The 26,572-nt window shown below is 41.2% G+C and overlaps 1 protein-coding gene across 5 annotated transcripts in view; it reads left to right on the top strand.

The window, feature by feature from the left end:
• Window positions 1–26,572, top strand: part of helz (helicase with zinc finger) — a 302,830-nt gene that overhangs the window by 48,037 nt on the left and 228,221 nt on the right. For 4 of the 5 annotated variants that reach the window (XM_073026388.1, XM_073026389.1, XM_073026390.1 and 1 more), the window contains exons 3-6: window positions 14,845–14,881; window positions 19,175–19,299; window positions 23,914–23,970; window positions 25,739–25,787. In XM_073026388.1, coding sequence (XP_072882489.1) covers window positions 14,845–14,881; window positions 19,175–19,299; window positions 23,914–23,970; window positions 25,739–25,787 — 268 coding nt within the window. The remainder of the gene's footprint in view (window positions 1–14,844; window positions 14,882–19,174; window positions 19,300–23,913; window positions 23,971–25,738; window positions 25,788–26,572) is intronic. The other variant, XM_073026392.1, reaches the window with a different exon arrangement.

A 26,572-nucleotide genomic window follows, 5' to 3' on the forward strand; every position in this document is an offset into this window, starting at 1 on the left:
TGAATGGTGGTGCTGGCTAGAAGGGCCGAATGGCCTACTGTGTATTGTCTATTGTTTGTCATTCTGAAGTAGCTGTAATAATTCAGGATGAGGTCCACTACTTTGCTTGGAACATGATGCTTGTCCATAATTAGCTGCATCAGCTTATCGGGGGTTGGGGTGGGGCGTGTAGTTGATCCATTGGTGTTGGCCAGACTGAGCCAGAGCACTGCCAGGTCTCCTCTGTTCTCCCATGCCTCACAACTGAGCTGGGTCACCACTGCTCTGTGCTTCAAGCACCCGGGCACGCTTGGAATACCTCCCTTCTGCACAGATATATCAATGCACCCATTGTTGGAGAGGAAAGCTGCCCACCTCCTTTCAACAGTGCTGAAAAAGATCTGTCTTTTGACACTGAGCAAGGAGATGATCCTGAATTGGACAATGTTCCTGGAGTCTTTTTCCTTTGGGATCAGGATTCCATCTGCAAATCATCTACACTGCTTAGCTACTTTTCTTCTCCTCTAAATGACTCTTAATATCCTCCACAGCTGTTTAAGCAGTTGGGGACAGTGCTTATAGGCTTTGTATAGGACTGCTCTCAGGTCAGGTGCAAAGCTAAACTTTGCTTTCCTCACCACATTTTGCACTTCATTCCCTGCTGTCGAATTCAGTACTAGGTGGAGGTGGATCTATCAAGATGCTACAGTGTCTTAAATCTCTTCTTCTGTTCCTCTTCCTCTTCCCCCAGACTGTCGTCTCGCAGGCCTGGGGTCATTTTATTTGAATCTTCTCACGTGTTCTGCGTGTATGGGTTTTCTGCAAAACATGGAGGCTCCAGGCACTGTGGAGTGACTCGGGTCCTGGCTCCTCCTGCATCTCACCAGATGCTCTCCCTGTGCGCTGTCTTGCTGCTTCATTTACCAGACATCTCATCAATGGCTGGTGAATCTTCAAGCTTCGGGTTGTTCTTGCAAATCATCCCACAAATGCATTCCATACTCATCATTGATTTTCTATTTCAGTGGTTTGTTGACCTTGGGTTAATAAGATTCGGGTGCTCATCCTCTTCAGTGCCTCCACTGCCCCTTGGGTCGCCTGTGGGTGTGTTAACCATTAGACGATCTGTAACTTACTTTGGGTTTCTTCCTCACAAAAGGCGTGGCTTGGATTGCCAACTCTCTCTGCGCTGGTTGCTGTCTTTCCGGACTGTCAGCTGTCATTCCAGTCATCACCACACTGTTCATGGGTGCCAAGCCGTTTGTTCCTGGTCGTTAATGGTAGCTCGAGCTGAGTGATTTGAAGAATACATCTCACGATGCTCTGACACATTGTCAGTGGTGGAACCTGGGGACATTGGATGTTTCAAGTCTTTCAACATCAGACACCCTCCCCCCGGCAGCCCAGCCATGGCTGATCAAGCTACAATTTGTGTTCAGGTAGCATGTGTTGCTGCTCCCCATGGACTTGCTCTCTTCATTCAGAGCCGTTCTGAGGCCTTGGTGATGTTGCTGATGGCTCTCTGCCTCCTTATACAGGCGATGTCCAATGTGCTGAGACTGTTTAGCGAAGCCCCAGCAGCCCACTTCAACTGGCATGTACTTTGCCTTCCACTCCTGCCTCCGACAGTAGCTGACCAGTTCCACGTATCTGGCAAGCTTCTTCTCATGGACCTGCTCCAGATGCTCCTCCCACGGCACTGTCAGCTCTAGCAGGATGGTGTGTTTTGCTGTCTCTGAGATCAGAATCAGGCTTGTTATACCGGCATATGTCACGAAATTTGCTAACTTAGCAGTAACAGTACAATGTAATATATGATAATCTCGAATTTAAGTAGGTCAATTACAGGAAGTGTGTGTGTGTATATATTTTTTAAAAGTGAGGTGTTCGTAGGTTCAGTGTCCATTTAGGAATTGTATGGCAGAGGGGAAGAAGCTGTTCCTGAATCACTGAGTGTGTGCCTTTAGGCTTCGGTAATTTCTTCCTGATGGTAAAATGAGAAGTGGGCATGTGCTGGGTGACAGGGGTCCTAAATAATGGACATTGCCTTTCTGAGGCACTATTCCTTGAAAATGCAAACACGAGGAAATCTGCAGATGCTGGAAATTCAAGCAACACACACAAAATGCTGGTGGAACACATCAGGTCAGGCAGCAGCTATAAGGAAAAGCACTGGCAACCTTTTGGGCCGAGACCCTTCATCAGGATTCCTTGAAAATATCTTGGATACGAGGGAGGCCAGAAGCCAAGATGGAGCTAACTAATTTTAGAACTTCCTGTAGCTTCTTTTGGTCTTGTACACTAGACCCCTCATACCAGATAGTGATACAGCCTGTCAGAATGCTCATCACAGTACATCTATAGAAGTTTTTGATTATTTTAGGCGACAAACCAAATCTCTTCAAACTGCTAATGAAATACAGCTGCTGTTTTGCTTTCTTTCTAGTTGCATTGATATATTGGGACCAAGTTAGATCTTCAGAGATCTTGACATCCAGGAACTTGAAATTGCTCACTCTCCACTTCTGACCCTTCTATGAGGATTGGGTCGTATTCCCTCGCTTTGCCCTTCTTGAAGCCCACAATCAGCTCTTTGGTCTTACTGACATTGAGTGCGTGGTTGTTGCTGCGATACCACTCAACTAGCTCGTATATCTTGCTCCTGTACACCCTTTCGTATCCATCTGAGATTCTACCAACAATGGTTGTATCATCAGCAAATTTATAGATGGTATTTGAGCCTTGCCTAGTCACACTGTCATGGGTATAGACAGAGTAGAGCAGTGGGCTAAGCACATACCCCTGAGGTGCGGCAGTGTTGCTCGTCACCAAGTAGGAGATATTATCACCAATCCGCACAGATTGTGGTCTTCCAGTTAGAAAGCTGAGGATCCAGTTGAAGAGGGAGGTACAGAGGTCCAGGTTATGTAGCTTATCAATCAGGACTGTGGGAATGATGGTGTTAAACACTGAGCTATAGACAATGAACAGCATCCTGACATCGGTGTTTGTATTGTCCAGGTGATCTATGACTGTGGGAAAAGCCATTGAGATTACATCTGCCGTAATTGAGATTACACCTGTTGCGGCAATCAGCAAATTGCAATGGGTCCAATTCCTTGCTGGGGCAAGGGTTCATTTGAGCCATGGCCAACCTCTCAAAGCATTTCATCACCATAGATATGAGTGCTACTGGGCGATAGTCATTAAGGCAGCTCAAGCTACTCTTCTTCGGCACAGGTATAATTGTTGCCTTTTTGAAGCAGGTGGGAACTTCTGACTGTACTAGTGAGAGGTTGAAAATGTCCTTGAATATGCTGCCAGTTTGTTGGCACAAGATTTTTCAGAGCCTTACCAGGTATTGTCTGGTCTCAAGGTGATCTTGATGATGTGCTGTGGGAACTTCAGTTGTTTCTCCAGATCAGTCATGAACTGCCAGTTGTGAGGGAGTGCCAGAATCCCTGTGGATGGCTTTACTCTTGCTTCTGGTTGCTCTGCAGCTCTCACAAAGGTGATGGTTCAATTACAGGGTTTAACTTGTTTGCTGTTACTGATTCTTTAGAAGATTGCTTTCGTGAGGATCTTCAATATCTGGTCATGTCTCCAGCAATATCGGCCCTTTCTAAAAGTTTTTGGGCAGCAACTCAGGAAGCGCTCCAAGGTTCTTCTGGAACAGAATAGACAGTTAGGGGCATCAACCTTCCCTCAGCTATGCAGGGTGGATGGCTGGGCTGGGCAAGATGTTGTACACTGCCTGGACAAGGAACTTGATTTAGTGTGGCTCTGCTTGCCAGAGATCAATCCATGTCACTCTCCTTTCCATGGCCTGTTCCCACCTGGTCCAAGCTGTTACTTTCTCTACCCACGAGACTAATTTCCTAACAAGGTCAATTGTCTTGTTTCAGTTTAGTGAAGCAGACACCACTCAGATGTCATACTCAAAACCTTTGCTCCAGAGCGTGCTACAGTTCTGGCCAAATTATTCTAGTATATGTACCACACTGGCATTCCCCCCTCCAATCAATGTCGAATGTTACTCGGATGCATACTGTTCACAAGAAGTTGGACAAATTCAGTCTAGCTCTTTAAAATCCATTTAGTATATGTCAGTTATCACCAGTGATGGGAGGTGAGATTTACAGTGTTATCAAGCAGCATCTCCTCAAGAATAATTCGGGTTTTGGTTTGCCAGGAAAATTCTGTTCCAACCCCATTGTAACCTTGGTCCTAGCTTTGCCCAGTGGGACAAGTAAAGTGAGAGTGATTGACCTTGATATTAGGGCTGTGTTTGGTTGAGTGTGGAATCAAGGAGCCCTGGTGCAACTAAAGTCAATAGACATCAAAGGAAAAATGGTTGGGCAACAAGGATGTCTGTAGTTGTCAGTTCTCCCAACTCCAGGACATCTCTGCAGGCTTATATCTTGGGCCCAGTGATCTTCACCTGCTTTATTAGCAGCTTTCCTTCATGAAATCAAATACGCATTTGAGCTGACGATTATGCAATGCTCCATCCAGGCATGAGCATACGCATTCTACGGCAAACCTACCCCTGGGCTGTCACTCCATGAAAAATATTAAATACTAATTTCTTCCTCCAATGTGAACTATTGAAAAGATGCACTGTTGTTACTTGCCTAGTGTACTCTGACAAATCCCAAGTCATGTGCTACCAGGAAGGACAAGGACAGCTGGGGCATGGATGTATCACCTCCCACAGGTTCTCCCTCAACATCCCATAGCGTAGAGGTTAGCATAAAGCTGTTACAGAGCCAGAGACAGTAGTTTAATTCCCGTTGAGTTTATGTTCTCCCTTTGACCGTTTGGTTTGCCTCCTGGTGCTCTGGTTTCCTCTCACATGCCAAAGGTGTATGAGTTAGGGTGGTAAGTTGTGAACCTGTAATGTTACCGCCTGAACCATGGCAACACTTGTAGGCTGTTCCCAGCATATATTCAGCCTGTGTTGATCGTTAGTGTAAATGGCAGAAGGGTTCAAGATGGAGGCTCACTGAAGAAGGAGGGTAGTTAGTTTGGCAACAAACGTTGGCTTTGCTTTGCCAGTAATGAAAATTAAATTTATTATTTTCTCTGCCACTTGCATTTTTAATTATGTTTTAAAAATTGTAACAAGTAAGAATCAGAATGAGGTTGATTATCACTGACGTATGTTATGAAATTTGTTGTTTTGCAGAAGCAGTACTGTGCAATACATAAAATAATTATTATAAGTTAAGATAAAATGTATATAAAAATAAATGTTATGCAAAAAGAGAGCAAAATGGTGAGGTAGTATTTATGACTTCATGGACCTTAAGAAATTTGATGATGGAGGGGAAGAAGCTTTTTCTAAAATGTTGGATGTGTTTTTCCAGGTTCCTGTATATCCTCTGTGATGGTAGTAATGAGAAGAGATCACACCTTGGGGCATATAGGTCCTTAATGATGGATGCTGCCTTTTTTTGAGCTCTTGGGTTTTGAAGGTTTCTTCATTGGTGGGGAGGCTAATGTCACAGATGATACTAGGTGACAGTATGCAACTCATATTACTGTCTTAAATCTAGTTTTACTTCATGGTGTCATCCATAGAGTCTTCACTGCCCGAGGACCACATTGTATTCTCTCACATGATGAAGTGACTTCTTCATTAATTATAACGTTATTGCACTGGCTCCTGTCACCTCACTTCCACCCTACCTCCCTGTTTATATTTTATGGATCCTTGCAGCCATGAGTAACAGTATTTGTCACGCCTTGAAATGTCACCTGCCATTCACTTGTTGCTTGTACTAATGTGTGTTTATATAACATGTAGCTACTTCCTTCCTCCCCTTATGTTTCATATTCCCTCATGCTTTTACCATCCGTCTGGTTCAATAACGTTGCATGTTTTGGTTTTTCATTTACCTGCACTACCTAAATTAGTGTCTATTTATTTTCCTTTTGTTTGTTTTAGAAGTAATTAATGTCCACATTTTCCTTTGAACCCACTTGTGACTAGTAATTTAAAGCCTGTGACCACTTCTTTTATCACTTCTGCAGGGACCCTGGTTTCATTCCAGTTCAGAGTGAAGTCTGAGGTCATCTCAATTCAACTTTCATTAAGTGTAATGAAGTCCTCCATGAAGTGAAATCCTCTTTGGTGAAAATCCACCATTGGTGAAATCCACTGTAAAATGAAGTCCTTGTTTCACAGTCCGTCTTCAGCCATGTGTTCACCTCCACAATTTGCTTTCCCTTCACTAATTAGTCTGTAGTTGGATAATGATCCAGTGATGATTCTTGAGGTCCAGCTCTGTAATACAAGATAGCTCTTCCTACAAATGACCAGGTGCTGTGTCTCACCATGGCCATTATGAGAAGAACCCTGTGCAGGGTCAACCCATGTAAGGTTGCTGGATGAGACAACATTCCTGGTAGAGTGCTCAGAGGATGTGCGCACCAGCTAGCAGATGTTCTCGCTGACATCTTCAACATCTCCCTGAGCAGCGCCACCATTCCAACGTGCTTCAAGGCCACCACCATCGTCCCCGTGCCGAAGAAGTCTTCAGTGTCCTGCCTAAGTGGCTACCATATCCATCATCATGAAGTGTTTTGAGAGGCTCGTCATGAGGTATATCAGGACCCTGCTGCCCCCCTCACTGGACCCCTGCAGTTTGTGTACTGTCCCAACTGCTCAACAGATGACGCCATTGCCATCACCCTCCACCTGGCCCTAACCCACCTGGACAAATAAGACACATACATTCAAATGCTGTTCGTAGACTGCAGTTCAGCATTCAACACAATCATCCCTCAGAAACTGATTGGAAAGCTGAGCCTACCAGGCCTGAACACCTCCCTCTGCAACTGGATCCTAGACTTCCCGACTGGGAGACCTCAGTCAGTCCGGATCGGGAGCAGCATCTCCAACACCATCACATTGAGCACGGGGGTCTCCCAGGGCTGTGTGCTCAGTCCACTGCTGTTCACTCTGCTGACCCACGACTGTGCTGCAACACACAGCTTGAACCACATAATCAAGTTCTCTGATGACATGACCGTGGTGGGTCTCATCAGCAAGAACGACGAGTCAGCGTACAGAGAGGAGGTACAGCGGCTAACGTACTGGTGCAGAGCCAACAACCTGTCTCTGAATGTGAACAAAACAAAAGAGATGGTTGTTGACTTCAGGAGGGCACAGAGCGACCACTCTTTGCTGAACATTGACGGCTCCCTGGTAGAGATTGTTAAGAGCACCAAATTTCTCGGTGTTCACCTGGCAGAGAATTTCACCTGGTCCCTTAACACCAGCTCCATAGCAAAGAAAGCCCAGCAGTGTCTCTACTTTCTGAGAAGGCTGAGGAAAGTTCATCTCCCACCCCCCATCCTCATCACATTCTACAGGGGTTGTATTGAGAGCACCCTGAGCAGCTGTATCACTGCCTGGTTCAGAAATTGCGCCATCTTGGGTCGCAAGACCCTGCAACGGATAGTGAGGTCAGCTGAGAAGATCATCAGGGTCTCACTTCCCACCATCATGGATATTTACACTACACGCTGCATCCGCAAAGCAAACAGCATTATGAAGGACCCCACGCACCCCTCATACAAACTATTTTCCCTCCTGCCGTCTGGGAAGAGGCTCCAAAGCTTTCGGGCTGTCATGACCAGACTATGTAACAGTTCCTTCCCCCAAGCTATCAGATTCCTCAATACCCAGAGCCTGGACTGACACCAACTTACTGCCCCCTCTACTGTGCCTATTGTCTTGTTTATTATGCCTGCACTGTTTTGTGCACTTTATGCAGTCCTGAGTAGGTCTGTAGTCCAGTTTTTTTCTGTGTTGTTTTTTACATAGTTCAGTCTAGTTTTTGTACTGTGTTTTTGTACTGTGTCATGTAACACCATGGTCCTGAAAAAACATTCTCTCATTTTTCCTATGTACTGTACCAGCAGTTATGGTCGAAATGACAATAAAAAATGACTTAACTTGACTCCTGCCTTTGTTACATTACACATGATCTCAGTAACAATTATCTTTAGATATTAGAAATGGATTGCATCTATTACCTTCTGTAGCTCCTCCTTTACTATCTTACTTTGGATATCAATATGCAAAGCAGCAAAGTTACATCAGTGCATTCTGCTCATTATCTCACTGAAGTTGTCCGTGGGCAACAAACGGTCCAGGTACTCCTCCCCTGTCTGTGTGCAACCGTCTCACACTTTGATTCAGCTTAAAAACTGTGTGGGGAGAGGAGACACCTCTGGGACAAACACACTGTGTACACAATTACATATAGTGTTGGGGCACATTTTGCTGCACTATGTCTCCATTTTTAATCTTGATATCAAGGCTCTTTTTGGTTGAGTGTAGAGTCAAGGAGCCCTGGTGAAACTAAAGTGAATGGACATCAAAGGAAAAATATTTGGATGATGGAGGATATCTGTGGTTGTCAGTTCTCTTTTTAACCCTGTTCAAAGCTTATTTTCCAGTCATTGACTTGCCCTGAGCAATAAAGCAATGGAGAAAGAGTAAGAAAAATAATCCCATGTATCTCAAGCTTGCATGAACTGCTATGCATATTAAAGACAGAAATGTAGAATGTAGGAGCAGGTTTAGGCCTTCAAAACTTTTGTGCCACTTCATGGATCATGGCTAATCCTTTCTGTGTGCCATCTTCCCGATCCCTCCTCTTATCCTTTGATACATTTTTTGTTTGAAGATCTTTCTGTCTCAGATACTGTAGACTTGTCTTTACTACAACTTTAGGCTATCATGTAATTTTTGGCCAGAAGTTAAAAGCAAGTGGATTTCATATTTTGACGTTTCCTTATGACAGAGTGAGGCCTGTCAGCCCATTGAGTTTGTGCCAGCCCTCAGAACAATCCCATTTCTCAATGTATTTCCTTGTAATCTATTACCTTTCACATGGTCATGAACTGCCTTTATTGTCCTATCACCAACCTACACGGCTTAATTTGCTATAGTCAGTTAATCCACGAACCAGTAGATCTTTGCAATGTGGCAGGAAACTGGAGTACCTACACAATCACAAGGGGAAGGTGCAAAGTCCAGACTTCAGCACTGGTGTTACGATTTAATTCAGGTTGCTGGAGCTTTGAGGCAGCATCACTACCTGTTGTGTCACCCATGTGAATATCTGGCTATAAAGACTTTTTTCCTGTTGCAAGAGCCAACAGTAGTATCCAAATGTTGTGAATTTTAATCTTGAGCCTTGTGTTATGGCATATGGTTAGTTATTAATTTTTTATTGAGGGTTTTCTTGTGTAGTCATGGATTCGTGTAGTGTTGTAACAGGCCATTTGATCCACCAAGACTTTGCAGACTGTATACCCATCTTCTCCTATCATTTCGCACCTCCCCCTCCCACTTTCAAATCCCATACTGTCTCTTTCAGTTAGTCCTGGCGAAGGGTTTTGGCCTGAAACGTAGATTGTAAGCCTTCATATAAATGCTGCCTGGCCTGTGTTCCACCAGCACTTTGTATGTGTTGCTTGAATTTCTAGCATCTGCAGATTTCTTCGTGTTTGACATATTGATCTTACACTGTTTCCATTTCCCCCATATTCCCATGAACTCCTCCCAGATTTTACCACTCACCAACATATTAGGGATGATTTCCAGTGGCCAGTGTGTCTTTGGGACATGGATGGAAAAACGAGTAAAGGAAGGAATGCACATGGTCTGGATTGAACACGAGCTGCTGGAGCTGTGAGACAGCTGCTCAGGTAGCTCCACAACCTTGTGTAGTGCACATAGAACAGTACAGCAGGGGAACAGGCTCTTTGGACTACAATGTTGTGCCAAACTAAATCAATTAGTAATCAAATAGCTAACTAATCCCTTCTGCTTACATAATGTCCTTATCCTTCCATTTTCCTTCTCATTCATATGCATATCTAAACATCTCTTAAACGTCCCTTATGTTTCTGCTTCTAACAGTGCATTCCAGGTACCTCGCACTCTGTGTGAGGGAAAAAAATCTTGCCCCTCACATCTCCCTTTGAACTTATTCCCTCTCATCTTAAATGCATGCCCTCTGGTATTAGCCATTTCAATCCTGGGAAAAAGGTAATGGTCTGTTTACTTTGTCTGGCCTCTCAAAATCTTATAAACCTCTGTGAGATCTCCCCTCAGCCTCTGCTGCTTCGGAGTAAACAACACAATTTTGTCCAACCTTGTCATAGCAGATACCCTCTAATCCAGGTAACATCCTGGTAAATCTCTTCTGCACCATCCTCAAAGCCTCAAATGGGGTGACCAGAAACCGTATGCAGTACTCCAGATGCGGTCTGACTCGAGCTTTATAAAGCTGCAGCATAACTTCATGACTTTTGACGTCAACGCCTCGACTAATAATGCCATATGCCACCTTAAGCACCCTATCAATCTGTGTAGCCACCTTCGGGGAGTTATGAACTTGGACTCCAAGATTCCTCTGTTCTGCTCATTAAGGGTCTTGCCCTTAAAAGAATCTTTGCATTTGCTTACTCCATGCATACAAATAACTATTTGCAAATCCATATGAGAAATATTAGTGCTCAGGATGGAGCATTGAAACATCAAAGAGCATGCAAAAATCAGCAGAGGGAAGGATTATAAAAGGAGAGATGGCATCAAAGGAAGCCAAACTCATCTTATAGGAGCAGAAAGGTGTAGACAATCTAAATGCTGAGCTCATAGGCTTTGAGGACAAGAGGGCAAAGAATAAGAACATAAGAAATAGGAGCAGCAGTAGCCATCTGGTCTTTCGAGCCTGCTCCGCCATTCAATAAGATCATGGCTGATCTGGCAATGGACTCATCTCCACCTACCTGCCTTTTCCCTGTAACCCTTAATCCCTCTACTCTGCAAAAATCTATCCAACCTTGTCTTAAATATATTTACTGAGGTGGCCTTTACCGCTTCATTGGGCAAAGAATTTCACAGATTCTCCACACTCTGGGAAAGGTCGTTCCTTCTTATCTCCGTCCTTGATCTACTCCCCCGAATCTTGAGAATTTGTCCCCTATTTCTAGTCTCACCTACCAGTGGAAACAACTTTCCTGCCTCTACCTTATCTATCCTTTTCATAATTTTATGTGTTTCTATAAAATCTCCTCTCATTTTTCTGAATTTCAGTGAGTACAGTCCCAGATGACTCAATCTTTCCTCATAGTATAACCCCATCATCTCTGGAATCAACCTGGTGATCCTCTTCTGCACCACCTCTAAAGCCAGTATATCCTTCAAGTAAGGAGACCGGAACTGCACGCAGTACTCCAGATGCGACCTCTCTAGTATCTGTACAGTTGCAGCATAACCTCCCTGCACTTAAATTCATTCCCTCTAGCAATGAAGGTCAGCGTTCCATTTGCCTCCTTGATAGCTTGCTGCACCTGCAAACCAACCTTTTGTGATTCATGTACAAGCACCCCCAAGTCCCTCTTACACAGCAGTATGCTGCAATTTTTTACCATTTAAATAATAATCTACTCTTTCATTTTTTCTTCCAAAATGGTTGACCTTGCATTTACTAACATTGTACTCCATCTGCCCACTCACTTAACCTACCTATATATCTCTGCGGACTCTCCGTATCTTCTGCATAATTTGCTTTTCAACTCAATTTAGTATCATCAACAAACTTAGATACACTGCAGTCGGTCCCCTCTTGCAGATCGTTAATGTATATCGTGAACAGTTGTAGGCCCAACACCGACCCCCACGGCACACCGCTCACCACTGATTGCCAACCAGAATAACACCTGTGTGTCCCAACTCTTCTGCTTTCTATTAGCTAACCAATCCTCTATCAATGCTAATACATCACCCCCAACGCTATGCATCCTTATCTTGTGGATAAGTCTTTTATTGCCACCTTTTTGAACACGTTACGGAAATCCAAGTAAATAATGTCCATCTGATCCCCTCTGTCCACTGCACTCATTATATCCTCAAAGAACTCCAATAAGTTTGTCAAACAGGACCTGCCTTTGCTGAATCCATGCTGCATCTGCCTGATGGATCCATTTCTTATCAGATGCCTCGCTATTTCTTTACTAATAGCTTCAAGCATTTTCCAAACTACAGATATTAAACTAACTGGCCTATAGTTACCTGCCTTTTGCCTACATCCTTATTTGAACAGTGGTGTGACATTTGTTGTCTTCCAATCCGCTGGGACCTGCCCAGGGTCCAGAGAATTTTGATAAATCATCACCAAAGCCTGTACTATAACTACTACCATTTCTTTCAGTACCCTGGGATGCATTCCATCAGGACCAGTGGACTTGTCTATTTTCAGGCCCATAAGTTTGTTCAGCACTGTGAAGATGATTTACAAAAGAACCAGAAGTGACATGAGTAATAGAGACATTCAGCACAGAAACAGGGTCTTTGGCCCAACTTGTCCATGCAAACTAAGATGCCTCATCTTAACTCGTTCCATTACCAGTATTTGGCCTGTAACATTAAACTTTTCCAATCCATCTACCCGTCTGCTTGTCTTTTAGAATTGTTATTGTACCTGCTTCAACCACTTTCTCTGGCAGCATAAATACCATACTTTGTGTAAAAAGAATTGTTATTTTTTGAGTTCCTATTGCATCATTCCCCTCTTCTCTTAAACCTACGCTTTCTAGTTCTCAAATTCTCAACCTTGGGAACTCTGTGCATTCAGCCCTTCATCATTTTATGTGCACCTTTGTAAGATCATCTTTCAGTGTATGTGTTCGAAGGAATAAAGTCCTTGCCTCTCCAACCTGCCCCTATAACTCACAATGAAATAATTTTTAAACCATGTGTGATCAGCATCTGGAATACATTGTCTGGCTGGTTGTGGAGGCAAATTCAATGATAGAGTTCTGAAGGAAAGAATTTTCAGGGCTGTGGGAAAGGGCATGAGAAGCTTTGCTGATTGTGCTCACATTGAGTGGAATAGATTCTTTGATTTGACAGAAAGACCCCTAATGTAAGCTGCATGTTAGATTAGTAATTACTTTTGGTTATTTATTTTTCATTCACTTAAAATGTCACTCCAGCCAGTGTTTTAAGCCTTAGAAAATGTTTGCCACATATGCATGGATCAAATCTACTGGAGTACTCATTGTTTCATTTTCAAAGTTAATTTTGTAAATCAAACATCTTGGGTGGACAACAAGTTAAGCTGCAGTGTAGGCCTGCCAACTGCCTACCACAGGTGCCTAAAATATGTTGCTTTGGTTCAGTACTTTCAGCTTGCTTGCACAATAAAATTGTCGCTGGGCCATTTCAGCATTCTATATGCAGACACGTGAAATGTTTCAAAGCCAAGAAAACCTTTTGCAGTTCCTGTCCTTACATGAGACAGTGGACTGACTGGAAATTCATGCAAATGGTTTTGCATTCCATCACCTCAAACTTGTATTTGGCTGCTCTGAAGACAAGTACTGCTCACTGGATTGTTTTTATTTCTGTTTCTGCACCATTCTCTGTAAACTCTAGAGACAGTTGTAGGTGAAAATCCCAGGAGATCAGTTTCTGAGATACTCAAGCTACAATCCTTCTGGCACCAACAATCATTCCATGATTAAAGTCACTTGGATCACATTTCTTCTTCATTCTGATGTTTGGTCTGAATAACAACTGAACCTCTTGACCATGTCTGCATGCTTTTATGCATTGAGTTGTTGCCGCATGGTTGACTGATAAGATACTTGGATTAACAAATAGGTGTACGTAATAAAGTGGCCACTGAGTGTATGTTGATTTGGTTCACAATTTCATCTTGCTTATGTGAGAAAATTGTTGCTGGGCCATTTCAGCACTCTGTGTTCAGATCTATGGTATGTTTCCAAAGCCAGGAACACTCTATGCAGTTCCTGTCCTTGCATGAGACAGTGGAGTGTCTGTAAATTTGTGGATACAACATGCATAATGGATTTGCAGTTCATCACCTCAAACTTGTATAGTTGCTGCTGTGAAGACAAGTTCTTATTTGTCGAAAGGCAGAGTAAGTGTGTGAGATTTAAGCTTTGCACTGTTGCTGTCTTGGACAGTGAAGGTCATGCAGATGGTGGTAAACTTGCTAGATTCGTGAAGGATAATTTCTGGAGCTCCCTTATTTTATTAACAAAAAATTAATTCAAATTGCATGTTGATTGTTACTATTGGCCAGGCAAAAACTGAACAGTAATGTATCAGCAACTGGTATCGCCAGTGAACCCCTTGTAACACGAGGTAGCATTTCAAGTACTTTTGAGTAAAAGTTTCAGCATATCTATTTGCATGTTAGGTCAAGTAATCAAACAGACTATATAGAAACTTGAAACAGCTTTTCCAACTATTTTCAGACGTGCACCAGGTGGTAAATTGAAACTGCTTTGTCATGATTGTAAGCAAAGTCACTGGAAAATTTGTCTGGAATTCAATGAAATAGGGAAGAAACAGAAAATTAGAAAATAAATTGTATTAAATTCATGCCATCATCAGCAAATGATGGGGAGACAGGAGACTGCAGAAGCTGGAATCTGGAAAAATAAATTAACTGTGGAAGGCTGTCAGTGGGTTGTGCAACATTTATGTGGGGGAGGGGGGATATGGGTTGTAAAGAATTGTTGATGTTTGAGTCCAGATCCTACATCTAATCCTGATGGTGAAGTCTTGACTTAAAACATTGATGACACCCCTCTCCCCTGCAGATGCTGCTTGACCTGTTGAATTCTTCTCGCAGTATTTTTTTTGGCAGTGGTGTATGAAATATTAAATTGACACATGCATCCAAATCATTTAATGAGAATTTTATTGAGTTTATTTGCTGAAACTGGGATTTACTGAAATATAATTGGTAATGGTTGAATCAAACGCCAATGCTAAAGGTAGCTTTTATTTGTTCTCTTTTGCAGAAAAACTATGACCAGGCTGATGAAGACTGTAAAATTGGTATGTTCTGCAATCATTCTTACATAAATAATGGAGTAGAATTGTATTTTTGGTGGGAATCAAAGAAATTTTATGCACCATTGAACTATCAACTAATCACTGTACATTAGGTATCAGTCAACACCAATGGTTATCTATTTTGTGCACAGTATTTGCTGAACTTCATAGTTTTTTAAGTATTTAATTCTAGCCAAATTAATTCTCCAAAATTGTCTGGAATTTATCTCTTTAAATGTTAATGCTGAAGGATATTTGTGTGATAAGTTTGTGATTGCTGTTAAAATTAGGCTGCTTTTTTGTGAAAAGGCATCTTTTTTAAAATCCATTTTTTACCGCTGTGATTGTGGGACCATTGGTGCCTTGCTCATTGGCTGTTTTGCAAGTATGAGAATTATAGCAACTTCCCATGAAATTAATCACCCCCTAAACTGAAGATCATGATTCCACTTGTTCTCATTTCTTCCATCTCTTGCTCTCTCTTTTCACCTGTCTCAGACGCTGTTATTTTACCAATTTGTGTTCCCTAGTTTTCATTTTTTAATCTTGCTTCCCCATTCCAACCTTTTTGAGCACCCCACTTTACCATTTTTCTGTGCTCCCTTTCATTTCCTGCTGTTTTTTCTCCCTCCCACCAACTCAGCACATCTCTAACATTTACCTTTTAATCCCTGTTCCCCTCTGCTGTTCCTCTTATAACCGTACTGTTCTCTAAGCTTTTGGATGAACTGTAGTCTGTTATCTCACTACATCGGATTAGTGATGGCTTTCAATGTTATGTTAGCACGTATGAGAATTCTCTGCTGATGTTCTGTGCAAAAGTATTAGGCACTCTTAAGTTTTGTTTTAAATGCTTATTTTTAATCTTCTGCATTAATATGTCAGTAGAAAAATAGGAAATTTTAGATTTCCACTCATTTTCCAAAAAATTAAATGTTGGAGAAGTTTTTGTAGTGTCTGATTAAACAAAGATAATAAACAAGATGCTAATGATTAATGCATAATGAATTGAATGAACTAAATTGATTAACTGGAACAGAAACAGGTATAGAAAGAATCAAACTGGGCAATGGACAACCAAACTAAAAAGTGTGGGCACGGCAGATGTGACAGTTTAATATTCAAATCATTAATTCTTACACCATGGCAAGAGTGAGCATAGTAACAAGACACAAGGTGGACATCCTGCATCAGCAAGGTCTCTCCCAAGCAGAAACTTCACAACAGACAGGAGTTTCAAGATGTGCTGTCCAGGCTCCACTGAAGAAACACAAAGAAACATGCAAGGTTGAGGGCTAGAAACTCAGTGGTTGGCTATGAAAGCAGAGTGCAGCAGATGAGAGAAACTCAAACCGATGCCCCTTCTAAATCAGAAGAAGTCCAGTACTGCTGTCAGCTCTGAACTTACCGAAACCACTGGAATCCAAGTATACCTCTCTACAGTCCAAAAAACCATTCCTCCGAAATGGAAACGAAGCCAAGGCACAGAAACACACAGGCTGGGGTTCTGAACAATGGCAGCAAGTGCTGTGGACAGATGAGTCAAAATTTGAAATTTTTGGCTCAAGCAGGAGGCAGTTTGTGTGTGGAAGAGTTGGAGACCACTACTTGGCTGAGTGTCTGCAGCCAACAGTAAAACATGGCAGAGGTTCTCTGCAGGTTGGGGGCTGCATTTCTGCAAATGGAGTTGGTGATCTGGTCAGAATTAATGGAATCCTCTATGTTGAGAAGTACAAGCAGATTCTTATTTATCATGCAATACCATCAGGGAGATGTCTGATCTGTTCCAACTTAATTCTGCAACAGGTCAATGACCCCAAACGCATGGTCTAGGTCATAAAGAACTACTTTCAGTGAAAAGAAGAACAAGGAGTTCTGCAACAGATGACATTTCCTCCACAGAACCCTGATCCCGACATGGTTGAGGCTGCCTGGAATTTCCTGGAGAGACAGAAGCAAGCGACATAGTTGAAGTCTGCAGAAGAACTGTGGCAAGTTCTCCAAGATGCTTGGGACAACATAGCGTCCAGTTTTCTTTAAGAACTTTACGAAAGTGAACCTAAGAGAATTGATGCAGTTTAAGAGGCAAGGGATGGTCGTGCTAAATATTGATTTAGTTTAGATTTCTCTGTTTACTGATTCACAGCACTATACACTGTCCTTACTCACCTCGAGAAGAAGGATGCACATGTTAGAATGCTGTTCCTGGACTACAGTTCAACATCATAATTCCCTTCAGACTTGACAGGAAGCTCAGAGACCTCGGCCTACACCCCACCTTGTGCAGCTGGATCCTGGACTTTCTATTGAATTGCCAACAGGTAGTAAGGATGGGCCCCCTCAACTCTTTCCCTCTGACCCCCAACACAGGTGCCCCCCCCAGGGTTGTGTTCAGAGTCCCCTTCTCTATTTTCTTTACACCTATGACTGTACTGCCACACACAGCTCCAACCTGCTGATCAAATTCGTAGATGACATGACTTTGATAGGTTTTATTTCTAGTGGTAATGAGTCAGCTCACAGAGGAGAGTTTGACACTCTGACACATTGGTGCCAGGATAGCAACCTCTCCCTTGATGTCCAAAAAGCAAAAGAGTTGGTTGTGGATTACAGGAGGAACGGAGATAGGCTCGGCCTGATCAACATCAATGGGTCTGCAGTTGAGAGGGTGAATAGTTTCAAGTTCCTCGATATACATGTCATTGATAATCTCACCTGGAGTGTATACACCGAGAAAGCACAGCAGCATCTCTTCTACCTCAGAAGTTCAGCACGGGCCCCCAAATCCTCAAAATATTCTATAGTGTTATCATTGAGAGCATACTGACTAGCTAACTGACTGGTATCACTGCCTGGTGTGGGAACTGCACCAATCTTGATTGCTGGGCACTTCAGAGAGTGGTGCAGACAGCCCAGTGCATCTCTGGATGTGAACTTCCCTCCATTGAGGATATTTATAGCAGAAGGTGCAGAAAGGAGGCCTGGAAGATCATCGGGGACACCAGTCACCCCAACCATAAACTATTTCAGCTGCTTCCGTCTGGCAAGCTATACCACAGCATTAAAGCCAGGACCTATGGGGTTGCTTCTTTCTACAAGCCATTAGACTTTTAAATTCACATGTCTGCACATTGCAACGGAGTCATAACACAAAGATTTTTACTCCCTCACGTGGGATGGATGTAAGATTTAAATAAATTCTAAATTCTCGTAAATGTTTCGGTATTTGGAAACTTTTCATTTCATTATTTTTGAGAGCATCTTTGCTTTACAGAACTTTTTTATATGTGCCTAAGACTTTTGCACAATACTGTACAGCATAGTTGTGAGCAAGTAAAGTCCTTCAAATAATTAAAATCTTTGAGCAGTTTCTTGTTTTCTCTTGATGCAGCTAAGATGTAGTTTTAATTCTTTCATGGAATTTTAAGGACTAACGAAAGAGCAATTGACTGAAATATTTCACATGCCAATCACAATGCCTGTCTTATAACAGTATCCTTCCATCTCATCTTTCTGTCAAAACACGTTCCATTTTCTTCATCGTGTTTTTGATAGCTATTTTAATGTTTTGCTTCATATTGATTTTGCAACTTTAGTAGACTTAAAGTGAAACCAATTTATTTTTTGTTGCTGTTATTTTCATTTTATTGACCTAACCATCTTAATTGATTCATTATTTTTTAACTCCCTTATGATCTTGGATATTTTCAGTCCATCATTTTGAAGTCTTGTTACTTAGAAGCAAATACACCCAAAGCAGGAAGACTAGTTGGCCATTTAGTGTCACTAGACCAGATATTATATCATTGTGGATTTTTATGTCACTTTGATTTTGAATCCATATTTTATGATAACTTGAATGTAATTTGTCACATTATACCCTAATTACTGAAATGATCATTGCTCTTTGCCAGTGACGTATCTTGACTAATGACCTATTTTGTATGATTTTTACGGTCATAACTTTGCACGTTACTCCAGAGGAAATGGCTGCCTTTTGCAGAAAGCAGCATTGCAAGTTCTGTTGTTCTACTCCACTTGCATCGCCCTATACCTGATTGCCTCTTTCACACTTCATCCAAGTCATGTGCTGCTGATTTCTCAGCTTTTTGTTCCAATACCCCTGCATATCTTTGCTGATCAACAGACCCAACTTCTATGAAGGGCACAAGGAAAGAGTTCTGCGGAGAAATATAATAACTGATCTCCTGGGTTCTTAGTTAATAATTTCTGTTGACAGACTTTTGGGAATAAAGTCTGTGAAGTAAAGAAAGGTTTATATTTCTGTGTCTACAGTGTTGTCAGAGGGACTGGCCAAGGGAGACGGCACACTGCAAGCAGTGTTTCGCTGCATGTACGTGGAGGGCAAGTTACAAGCAGTGTCCAGCATTTTATCAAAATCCTTGATGGGGGAATCTTTGGTAGGTTGTGTATTATGATTTTTATTTCCCCCTCCATAACTTAGCAGAAATTTCTTATATCGGTACTGTTCTAACGAAATGGTAGTAAAATGATGAGGTGCCCTTAGTAGTTATATAGTTTGTTTTTTTTACCTCGCACTGTGCTGTAATTTCTGGACCTTACCTTACATTTGAGCTGGCCACTGGGAAATTTGTGTGAGTGGTTTGAAGTGATTTAAATTATTATGTTCAACTTGTAGTTTATAATTTCAGATTTTCTAAATGGATTCAAAGATTTTTCAGCTAGGTCCACAAGTGTAAGGAGGATACATCATGTATAATACTGAACTTAGGTTCACATAAAAGAGGCAGAGATTGTGCTTAAACCTGGCATATAAATTTTAAGTCAGTGGTGGAGTTTTTGTGGTCTGCAGACACTCTTCTTCACATTCTCAAGTGTTGGCCCCAATAATAGTATATGGCAACCCAGGAGACAGCAGAGTTGCGACCCTTCTAGTCATTCTCAAATCGATTTTAAATGCAAGAGATTCTGCAGATGCTGGAAACTCAGAGAAACACACACAGAATGTTGGAGGAATTCCTGATGAAGGGTTTCAGCCTGAAACGTCAACTCTTTTTCTTTCCATAGATGGTGCCTGAACTGCTGAGTTCCACCAACATTCTTTGTATGTTACTCAAATCTATTTTTCTATTTTAAGAAGAGAACTGACAAGCAATCTACTAATTTTGCCCATTAACTGCTCCTGTTGTCATTCATTACAGTTGTGGTGGAGTGCCAGGTAATGTGACATATTTCAACTTGTATTTGAAGTTCACTTGAAACTAGTGAAATATAAAGTTGTCTTCAGCCTCTTTCTGCAGGCTTATTTGCCCATTACCTTACCAAACCCAGTGAGTTGCTTCTAGTGAAAGGGTGCATACCCACATATATTAGTGTGACGTAGCCAACTACTAGAAACTACCTGTTAGAAAACAGCCTGGCTATTGGAACCATTGTCTAATCAAATTAGAGGACTTGGTCTTTGGGGTCATTTAGGGAAAAATAGTATTAAATAGGTTGCCTGAACCTATTCTGCTTCCACTTGCAGGCTGCCCCAACACATCCTTATGTTGGTCATTAATGCAAATGGCATATTTCATTATATATTTCAATGTACATGTGATAAATAAAATGAATCTGATATAATGAAATAAATGAATCAATGGCGTTTTCAGCAAAGATTTCAAAGAAGTACATATTTTTATGTAACAGCTCCCATCTGAATTGTGAGAACCCATCCCATTATTGCAAATTCTAGTTCTATTGTTTATCATCAATGAACTGGAAATGACACGAATACAGAATTTGTTAGAATTTTGTGAAGAATTAATTTTGTGGTGAGATTTGATTAATCTGAATGAAAGTGTATCGTAGGTAGTGGCTGAAATAGCTATCACTGAGCAATATGCTCTTCACCCTGCAGCAGGTGTCATATACAAAATAATCAGTTGGGTTGCCAGTTTTTGAAAGTGTGATCAGCTGAGTTCACACTTGAGAGAATAAAAAGAATGTTTCAAATGTTATTACATGACTTTCCCTTTCTTGGTTTATTGCCTGACCATAATTATATTTAGTTTTCTGTGCAGAAGCACACCAGCTAGTCCAGCATAAGCATGCTGGTGTTTATGATTCTCTTAAACTTTCTGCCACTCTCTATCTCACTCCAGCATAGTCTTCTCTTGCATTCTCTCTTATTTGGTTATGTTATGGGAACGAAATACTCATTCTCGCTACTATTTGGCTATAGATAATGCCACTGATGATGGTTATTGCATAAGATCATGATATAAAATTCCTACAAGCTGGTAGTATAAGATGAGATGAGTTTATACTGACCAGAACTGGAATGATGCAGTTGTAAGTGATTGTTTGGCTGTAGTCCTTGCTAGAGTCTATGTTCAGCAGGAGGCTGAACATCCCATTTCATCACACTGGTTCAAAGCCCAAAGTAAATTTATTATCGAAGAATGTATATGTCACCATATACTACCCAAAGATTCATTTTCTTACGGGCATTCTTGTAATTACAAAGAAATATAATAAAATCAATTAAAAACTACACACTAAAAAAGACACAAAGCCAATATACAAAAGATGACAAACTCTGTAAATACATTAATAATGACAATAATAAATAAATTAGTAATAATTAACATTGAGAACATGAGTTGTAGAGTCCTTGAAAGTTGGTCTTTAGTTCGTGGAATCAGTTCACTGTTGAGGCGAGCGAAGTTATTCACACTGGTTCAGGAGCCTGGTAGTTGAAGGGAATGTAGTACCCTTCTGTCACACTGATTACTATTATGTCACACTGGTTAAATAGTTTGCAGTACTCACTCAATCTAATCATCTTCAAAAAGAAAGTTACGGTAATTATATTTCATGAGTTTTACTATTTGCAATCAGAACTTGACAGCCTCCAAGTTTCCATCCCATGGTCCACATTCAAAATCCAAAGTAAACTTATTATCAAAGAACATATGTCATTATATACAGGCCTGAGTTTCATTTTCTTGTGGGCATACACAGTAAATCCAAGAAACACTATGGAACCAATGGAAGGCTGCACTTCACGGGACAGCCAAACAACCAATTTGCAAAAGACAGCAAACTACAAATACAAAAGAGAAAAAAAAAGCAATGAGTAGAGAACATGAGATGAAGTGTCCTTGAAAGTGAGTCCATAGGTTGTGGGAACAATTCAGTGATGGGGCAAGTGATATTGAATGAAGTTATTCCCTCTGGTTCAAGAGCCTGATGGTTGAGGGATAATAATTGTTTCTGAACCAGATGATGTTGGTCCTAAGGCTCCTGTACCACCTTCTTGATGGCAGAAGTGAGAAGAGAGCATGGCCTGGGTGGTGGGGTCCTTGATGGATGTTGCTTTCCTGTGACAGTGCTCTGTGTAGATGTGCTCCATAGTGGGGAGGACTTTACTGGGATGGATTGGGCTGTTTCCACTGCTCTTTGTAGGATTTTCTGTTCAAAGGCCTTGACATTTGCTGGAGTTTCTACTAATGAACAGGTCACATTACTGTCATTGTACACGTAGAGGAACAAACACGTTGCTGTTAGTTCCTGTTTTTCCACCGGGAATAAACAGCCCTGTCAAAAACAAGTCTCAAAGTACATTTATTATAAAAGAATGTATACAGTATACAACTCTGAGATTTGTCCTCCCTCAGACAGCTACGAAACAAAGAAAGACCATGGAACCCATTTAAAGGAATCACCAAAAACTTTATGTGCGAAGGAAGAAATCATACAAGCAGCAAAAAGCGATCAACTAACAGACAGAATATTAACCATTGAACCACAGAGTCCCTGAGTCTATTCAGTTTAGCGTTGTGTCAATGACTACAGGCCTCAATTACAGAGCGGCTTCGGTACTGAAGCACCTCGATCAAATCTCACTAATAGCAGAATAAGAGTAACCAGAAACACATGGAACATGAACCACAGAGTACCCCCCAAAGAAAGTCCCACAGTCACAAATCACAGCGAGGCTATCAAACCTGCACCTTCCTCCTGCAGCAGTGAGAGAGAAACCAGTCAAGCATTGGCAGGTGGCACTGGATCAACCTTTTTTCAATGAATGATCAAATAGCCTGATTAAACTACACTTTTGTTGCTAAATATAGACATATTAAAGGTGTTACTGGACACCCTGTTAAAGTTGTAGGGAATGAACGACTTGTCCAATGCATTTCAACTGATGATTTACTGCTCAGCTTTGAGTGGGGGCAGTCAGTGACACTTAGTGCTATGCAATCAAATTATTTTACACTGTTATTACTTGCTGTATTTCATGAGTTTGACCATCTGCAGTATTGTGGCAAATATTAACAGCAATAAGGCATGTGCAAGTGTCCATAGTATCAAGGGAGTTATGAAGTTCAGACATTCCAATGGAATATAATGCTTAAACAATAGGTTGATTGATCACATATAATGAATAAAGTATGATGAAGCCACAAATGTCTTTACTTTTGGTTTGGTCATTAAGAACCTTAAAATATAATTTGGGACTTTTTATAGAACTCTATAAAAAAACCAGAAAATATTTCAGCTTTTGATTTTAAAAAAAGTACACAACTCAATTTGGTTCGTAATGTTGCTTGCTTCTATTATTGGCATGATTTGTGTTTTTTTCTCTTTCACTGCACATTGGGGGTTGGTCTTTATATTTTTAAATTTTTTTTCCGGGTTTCTTGCTTTGAGACTGCCTGTAAACAAATAAATCTCAAGGCAGTATAATTTATACATTCTTCGATAATAAATGTACTTTGAATTTGAAGTATCAGAATGTGTCAAATTAAGAATGAGCATAACAATTTGTTGTCTGTTGTTTCATGTCATATCTTGCAGTTATCTTTTATTCCTATAATTTGAGCACAACAGTAGCAGTTAGGATATTTTGTAGCTTGTGATTGCAGAGGACATTACATCGGAAAAGTGACGGTATGGTACACCCACTGAGTGAATGGTCAGGACTTGGATATGTCCTTGAAGAAGAGTCAAATTTTTGAGCATTTAATACTAAATTGTTGCATTCTCTTGAATGTTTTCTCTAGAATGGTTTGATAACGAAAGATGTAACCAGGCTCAAAGTACTACTTTCAGAAATGGAGGTGAGTAATCTGTTAAGAGTTAACGAAGTGTCCATAACTCATTCTGTCACACCCTTTCTGCATGGCTGTTGAGTGTTATGGTTAAGTTTTGTTCTGGCAGTGTACTATTGTGTTTGTAGAATCATTGAAGATTCATTACTTATCACTGAGGACACTACACGTTTAACAGCAGTTTTGGAAATATGTACCTTTACAAGTAGTGGATTAACCTTTCCTCCTATCTCCATCAATTTAGCATTCCCAAAAGGTGCTATTGGATTCTTTATTGTATGCAGTCAAGTCTGTGGTCTCTTAGGCATCACTTTTTATCAATCATTATCATGTGATTGATACAAAAGCAAAATAATATATATTCTGTAAATCCAAAATCGAAACAGGAAATGTTGGAACTACTTGCCAAGCTGCATCTGTGTGAAGAGATTAATGGCCTTTCAGCAGAGTTGATCTTGATCTTGTTTTTCATATTTCCTTATAACACAGAAGGCATGTGGAGTCCACATTGACTTCCAGAGCTATCCCAATGCACATTTATTCCACTTCAATCTGTTATTTCTCATGCCAGTTAACAAGCATTCCACCCTTCAACCCCCCTCCAAGTTCTTCTGTTTCTTACCACTAACTAACAGAATTTACAGGAGCCATTTCATTATCAACCCCCAAATTGTTGGAATGTGGGAGGAAACTGGAAAAATTCACATGAAGAATATACAACTGCATGCAGACAGCGCCAGAGAATGGAATGGAATCCGGATTCTGCAGCTGTACGTCCTGCAATGCCATTGTGCTGCCAACACTGAACATAGGGCAAACCAAGAAAGTGTTGGTAGCTTTCCTTCATGTCAGTGATTCAGATGAGTTTTTTATGAGACAGGCTTGCCTGATTGGTTAATTAGTTGAATGTAAATTCCTCTGGCTCTTGTGGGATTTGAATTCATTTTTCTCATTTACCAGTCTCTGGTTGTTATTCCTGCACATTACCAGCTCTTCGAATGCACCATGGGGCTCTGGCTGGTTCCATTTTCTGTTTAATTGAGAGGATCCATGCAGATTTTGTTCTATTGTGGTTGAATATAGTCATTCCTGACAAGCTTTTTTTTTGGAAATGTGAACTGTAGCTCTCTTCAGAATATCAATCTTTTAGCATCTTCCACTGCAGTAGCTTTACTCAGGCACAGATTTAGCTAAACCACACATTTCACTATGTTTTGATGTACATGTGACAAATAAATCATCATCATTATGTGCCGCATCAGATAACATGGGCAGTCGTGATTGTTCTTGGCAAATTCTACAGAAGTGGTTTGCCATTGCCTTCTTCTGGGCAGTGTCTTTGCAAGACGGTTGACCTCAGCCATTAACAATACTCTTCAGAGATTGCCTGCCTGGTGTCTGTGGTCGCAGAACCAGGACTTGTGACTCGTACCAGCTGCTCATATGACCATCCACCATCTGCTCCCATGGTTTCATATGACCCTGTTGGGGGATGGTCAAAGCAGGTGCTACACCTTGCCCAAGGGTGACCCGCAGGCTAGCGGAAGAAAGGAGCGCCTTACACCTCCTCTGCTAGAGATGTATCCTCATCCTGCCCCAACAAATAAAATTAGCCTTTAAAATGTCACATGAGGGTAAGTATGGCGTTTCAGTGGAACTGGCACCCACCAGCATCAGGAAAGCTGTTTGCTTTGTGTATGGCATCCTTTGAAAATTATATTGAGACCAAGGAAAGAATTGTTTCTTGCCTTACCTTTATTTTTCGTTTACATTGCAGGTCACGAGCAATAAACTGATGTCAGCATACTTAGAAGAGACAGAGGAAGGTAATTGATAAAGTAGGTCTGTTCCAAGGATTAAAATTTTCTGCCTCTCCATCATAGTTAAAACACTTGACAAAGAAACATGTCCACCAGTTGTTGCAAAATTGCGTCACAACCAAATAATTAAAATGACAAGAGTATTATAATAGTTTTTGGACTGGATTATTAATCATTTATCAAGTGCTCAAATCTTAGCATTTGAATTGAATTAAAACCAGTCTGAGAATGACTAATATAAATGAAAACATTTCCAATGGTCACACCAAGTCCTGTGGCCCAGATGCTGCTAGGTACTATTTGAGAATGTCATTGAGAGTTGGAACATAGCAGCACAAGTCTTGCTTCTGAATACTAATTCTCAATGAAGTACCACCTTAGTGGATGTCTGAATGACATAGCTTCAAGTTCTGTATTGTTCACTGTGGTCGACTGGTTTTCTGAACATCAACAGTCTAATTTTCATTTGTATAATGGTTTCAGCATTGGAACAGTTCAGTTGTAAGAATTAATACTTTACGAAAGATGTGAGATTCAAAGGTGGAGATTTAAAAACTCTGGTTGGACAATTATCAATGTATTATGATTTACGTGGAACCTGAGGGACAACATTTTCACTTGGAGAGTGGTCAGTATACGGAATGAGCTGCCAAAGGAAGTGGCTGAGGCATTAATAATGTTTTCAAGTTATTTGGACAGGAACACAGAGCAGGAGTTTATAGGAAAGGTTTAGAGCAGGGGTTCCCAACCTTTTTTTGCCTTGGGCCCCTACCATTAACCAAGGAGTCCAT

Source organism: Hemitrygon akajei, chromosome 22 (assembly GCF_048418815.1).
Source record: "Hemitrygon akajei chromosome 22, sHemAka1.3, whole genome shotgun sequence".
Lineage (NCBI taxonomy): Eukaryota > Metazoa > Chordata > Chondrichthyes > Myliobatiformes > Dasyatidae > Hemitrygon > Hemitrygon akajei.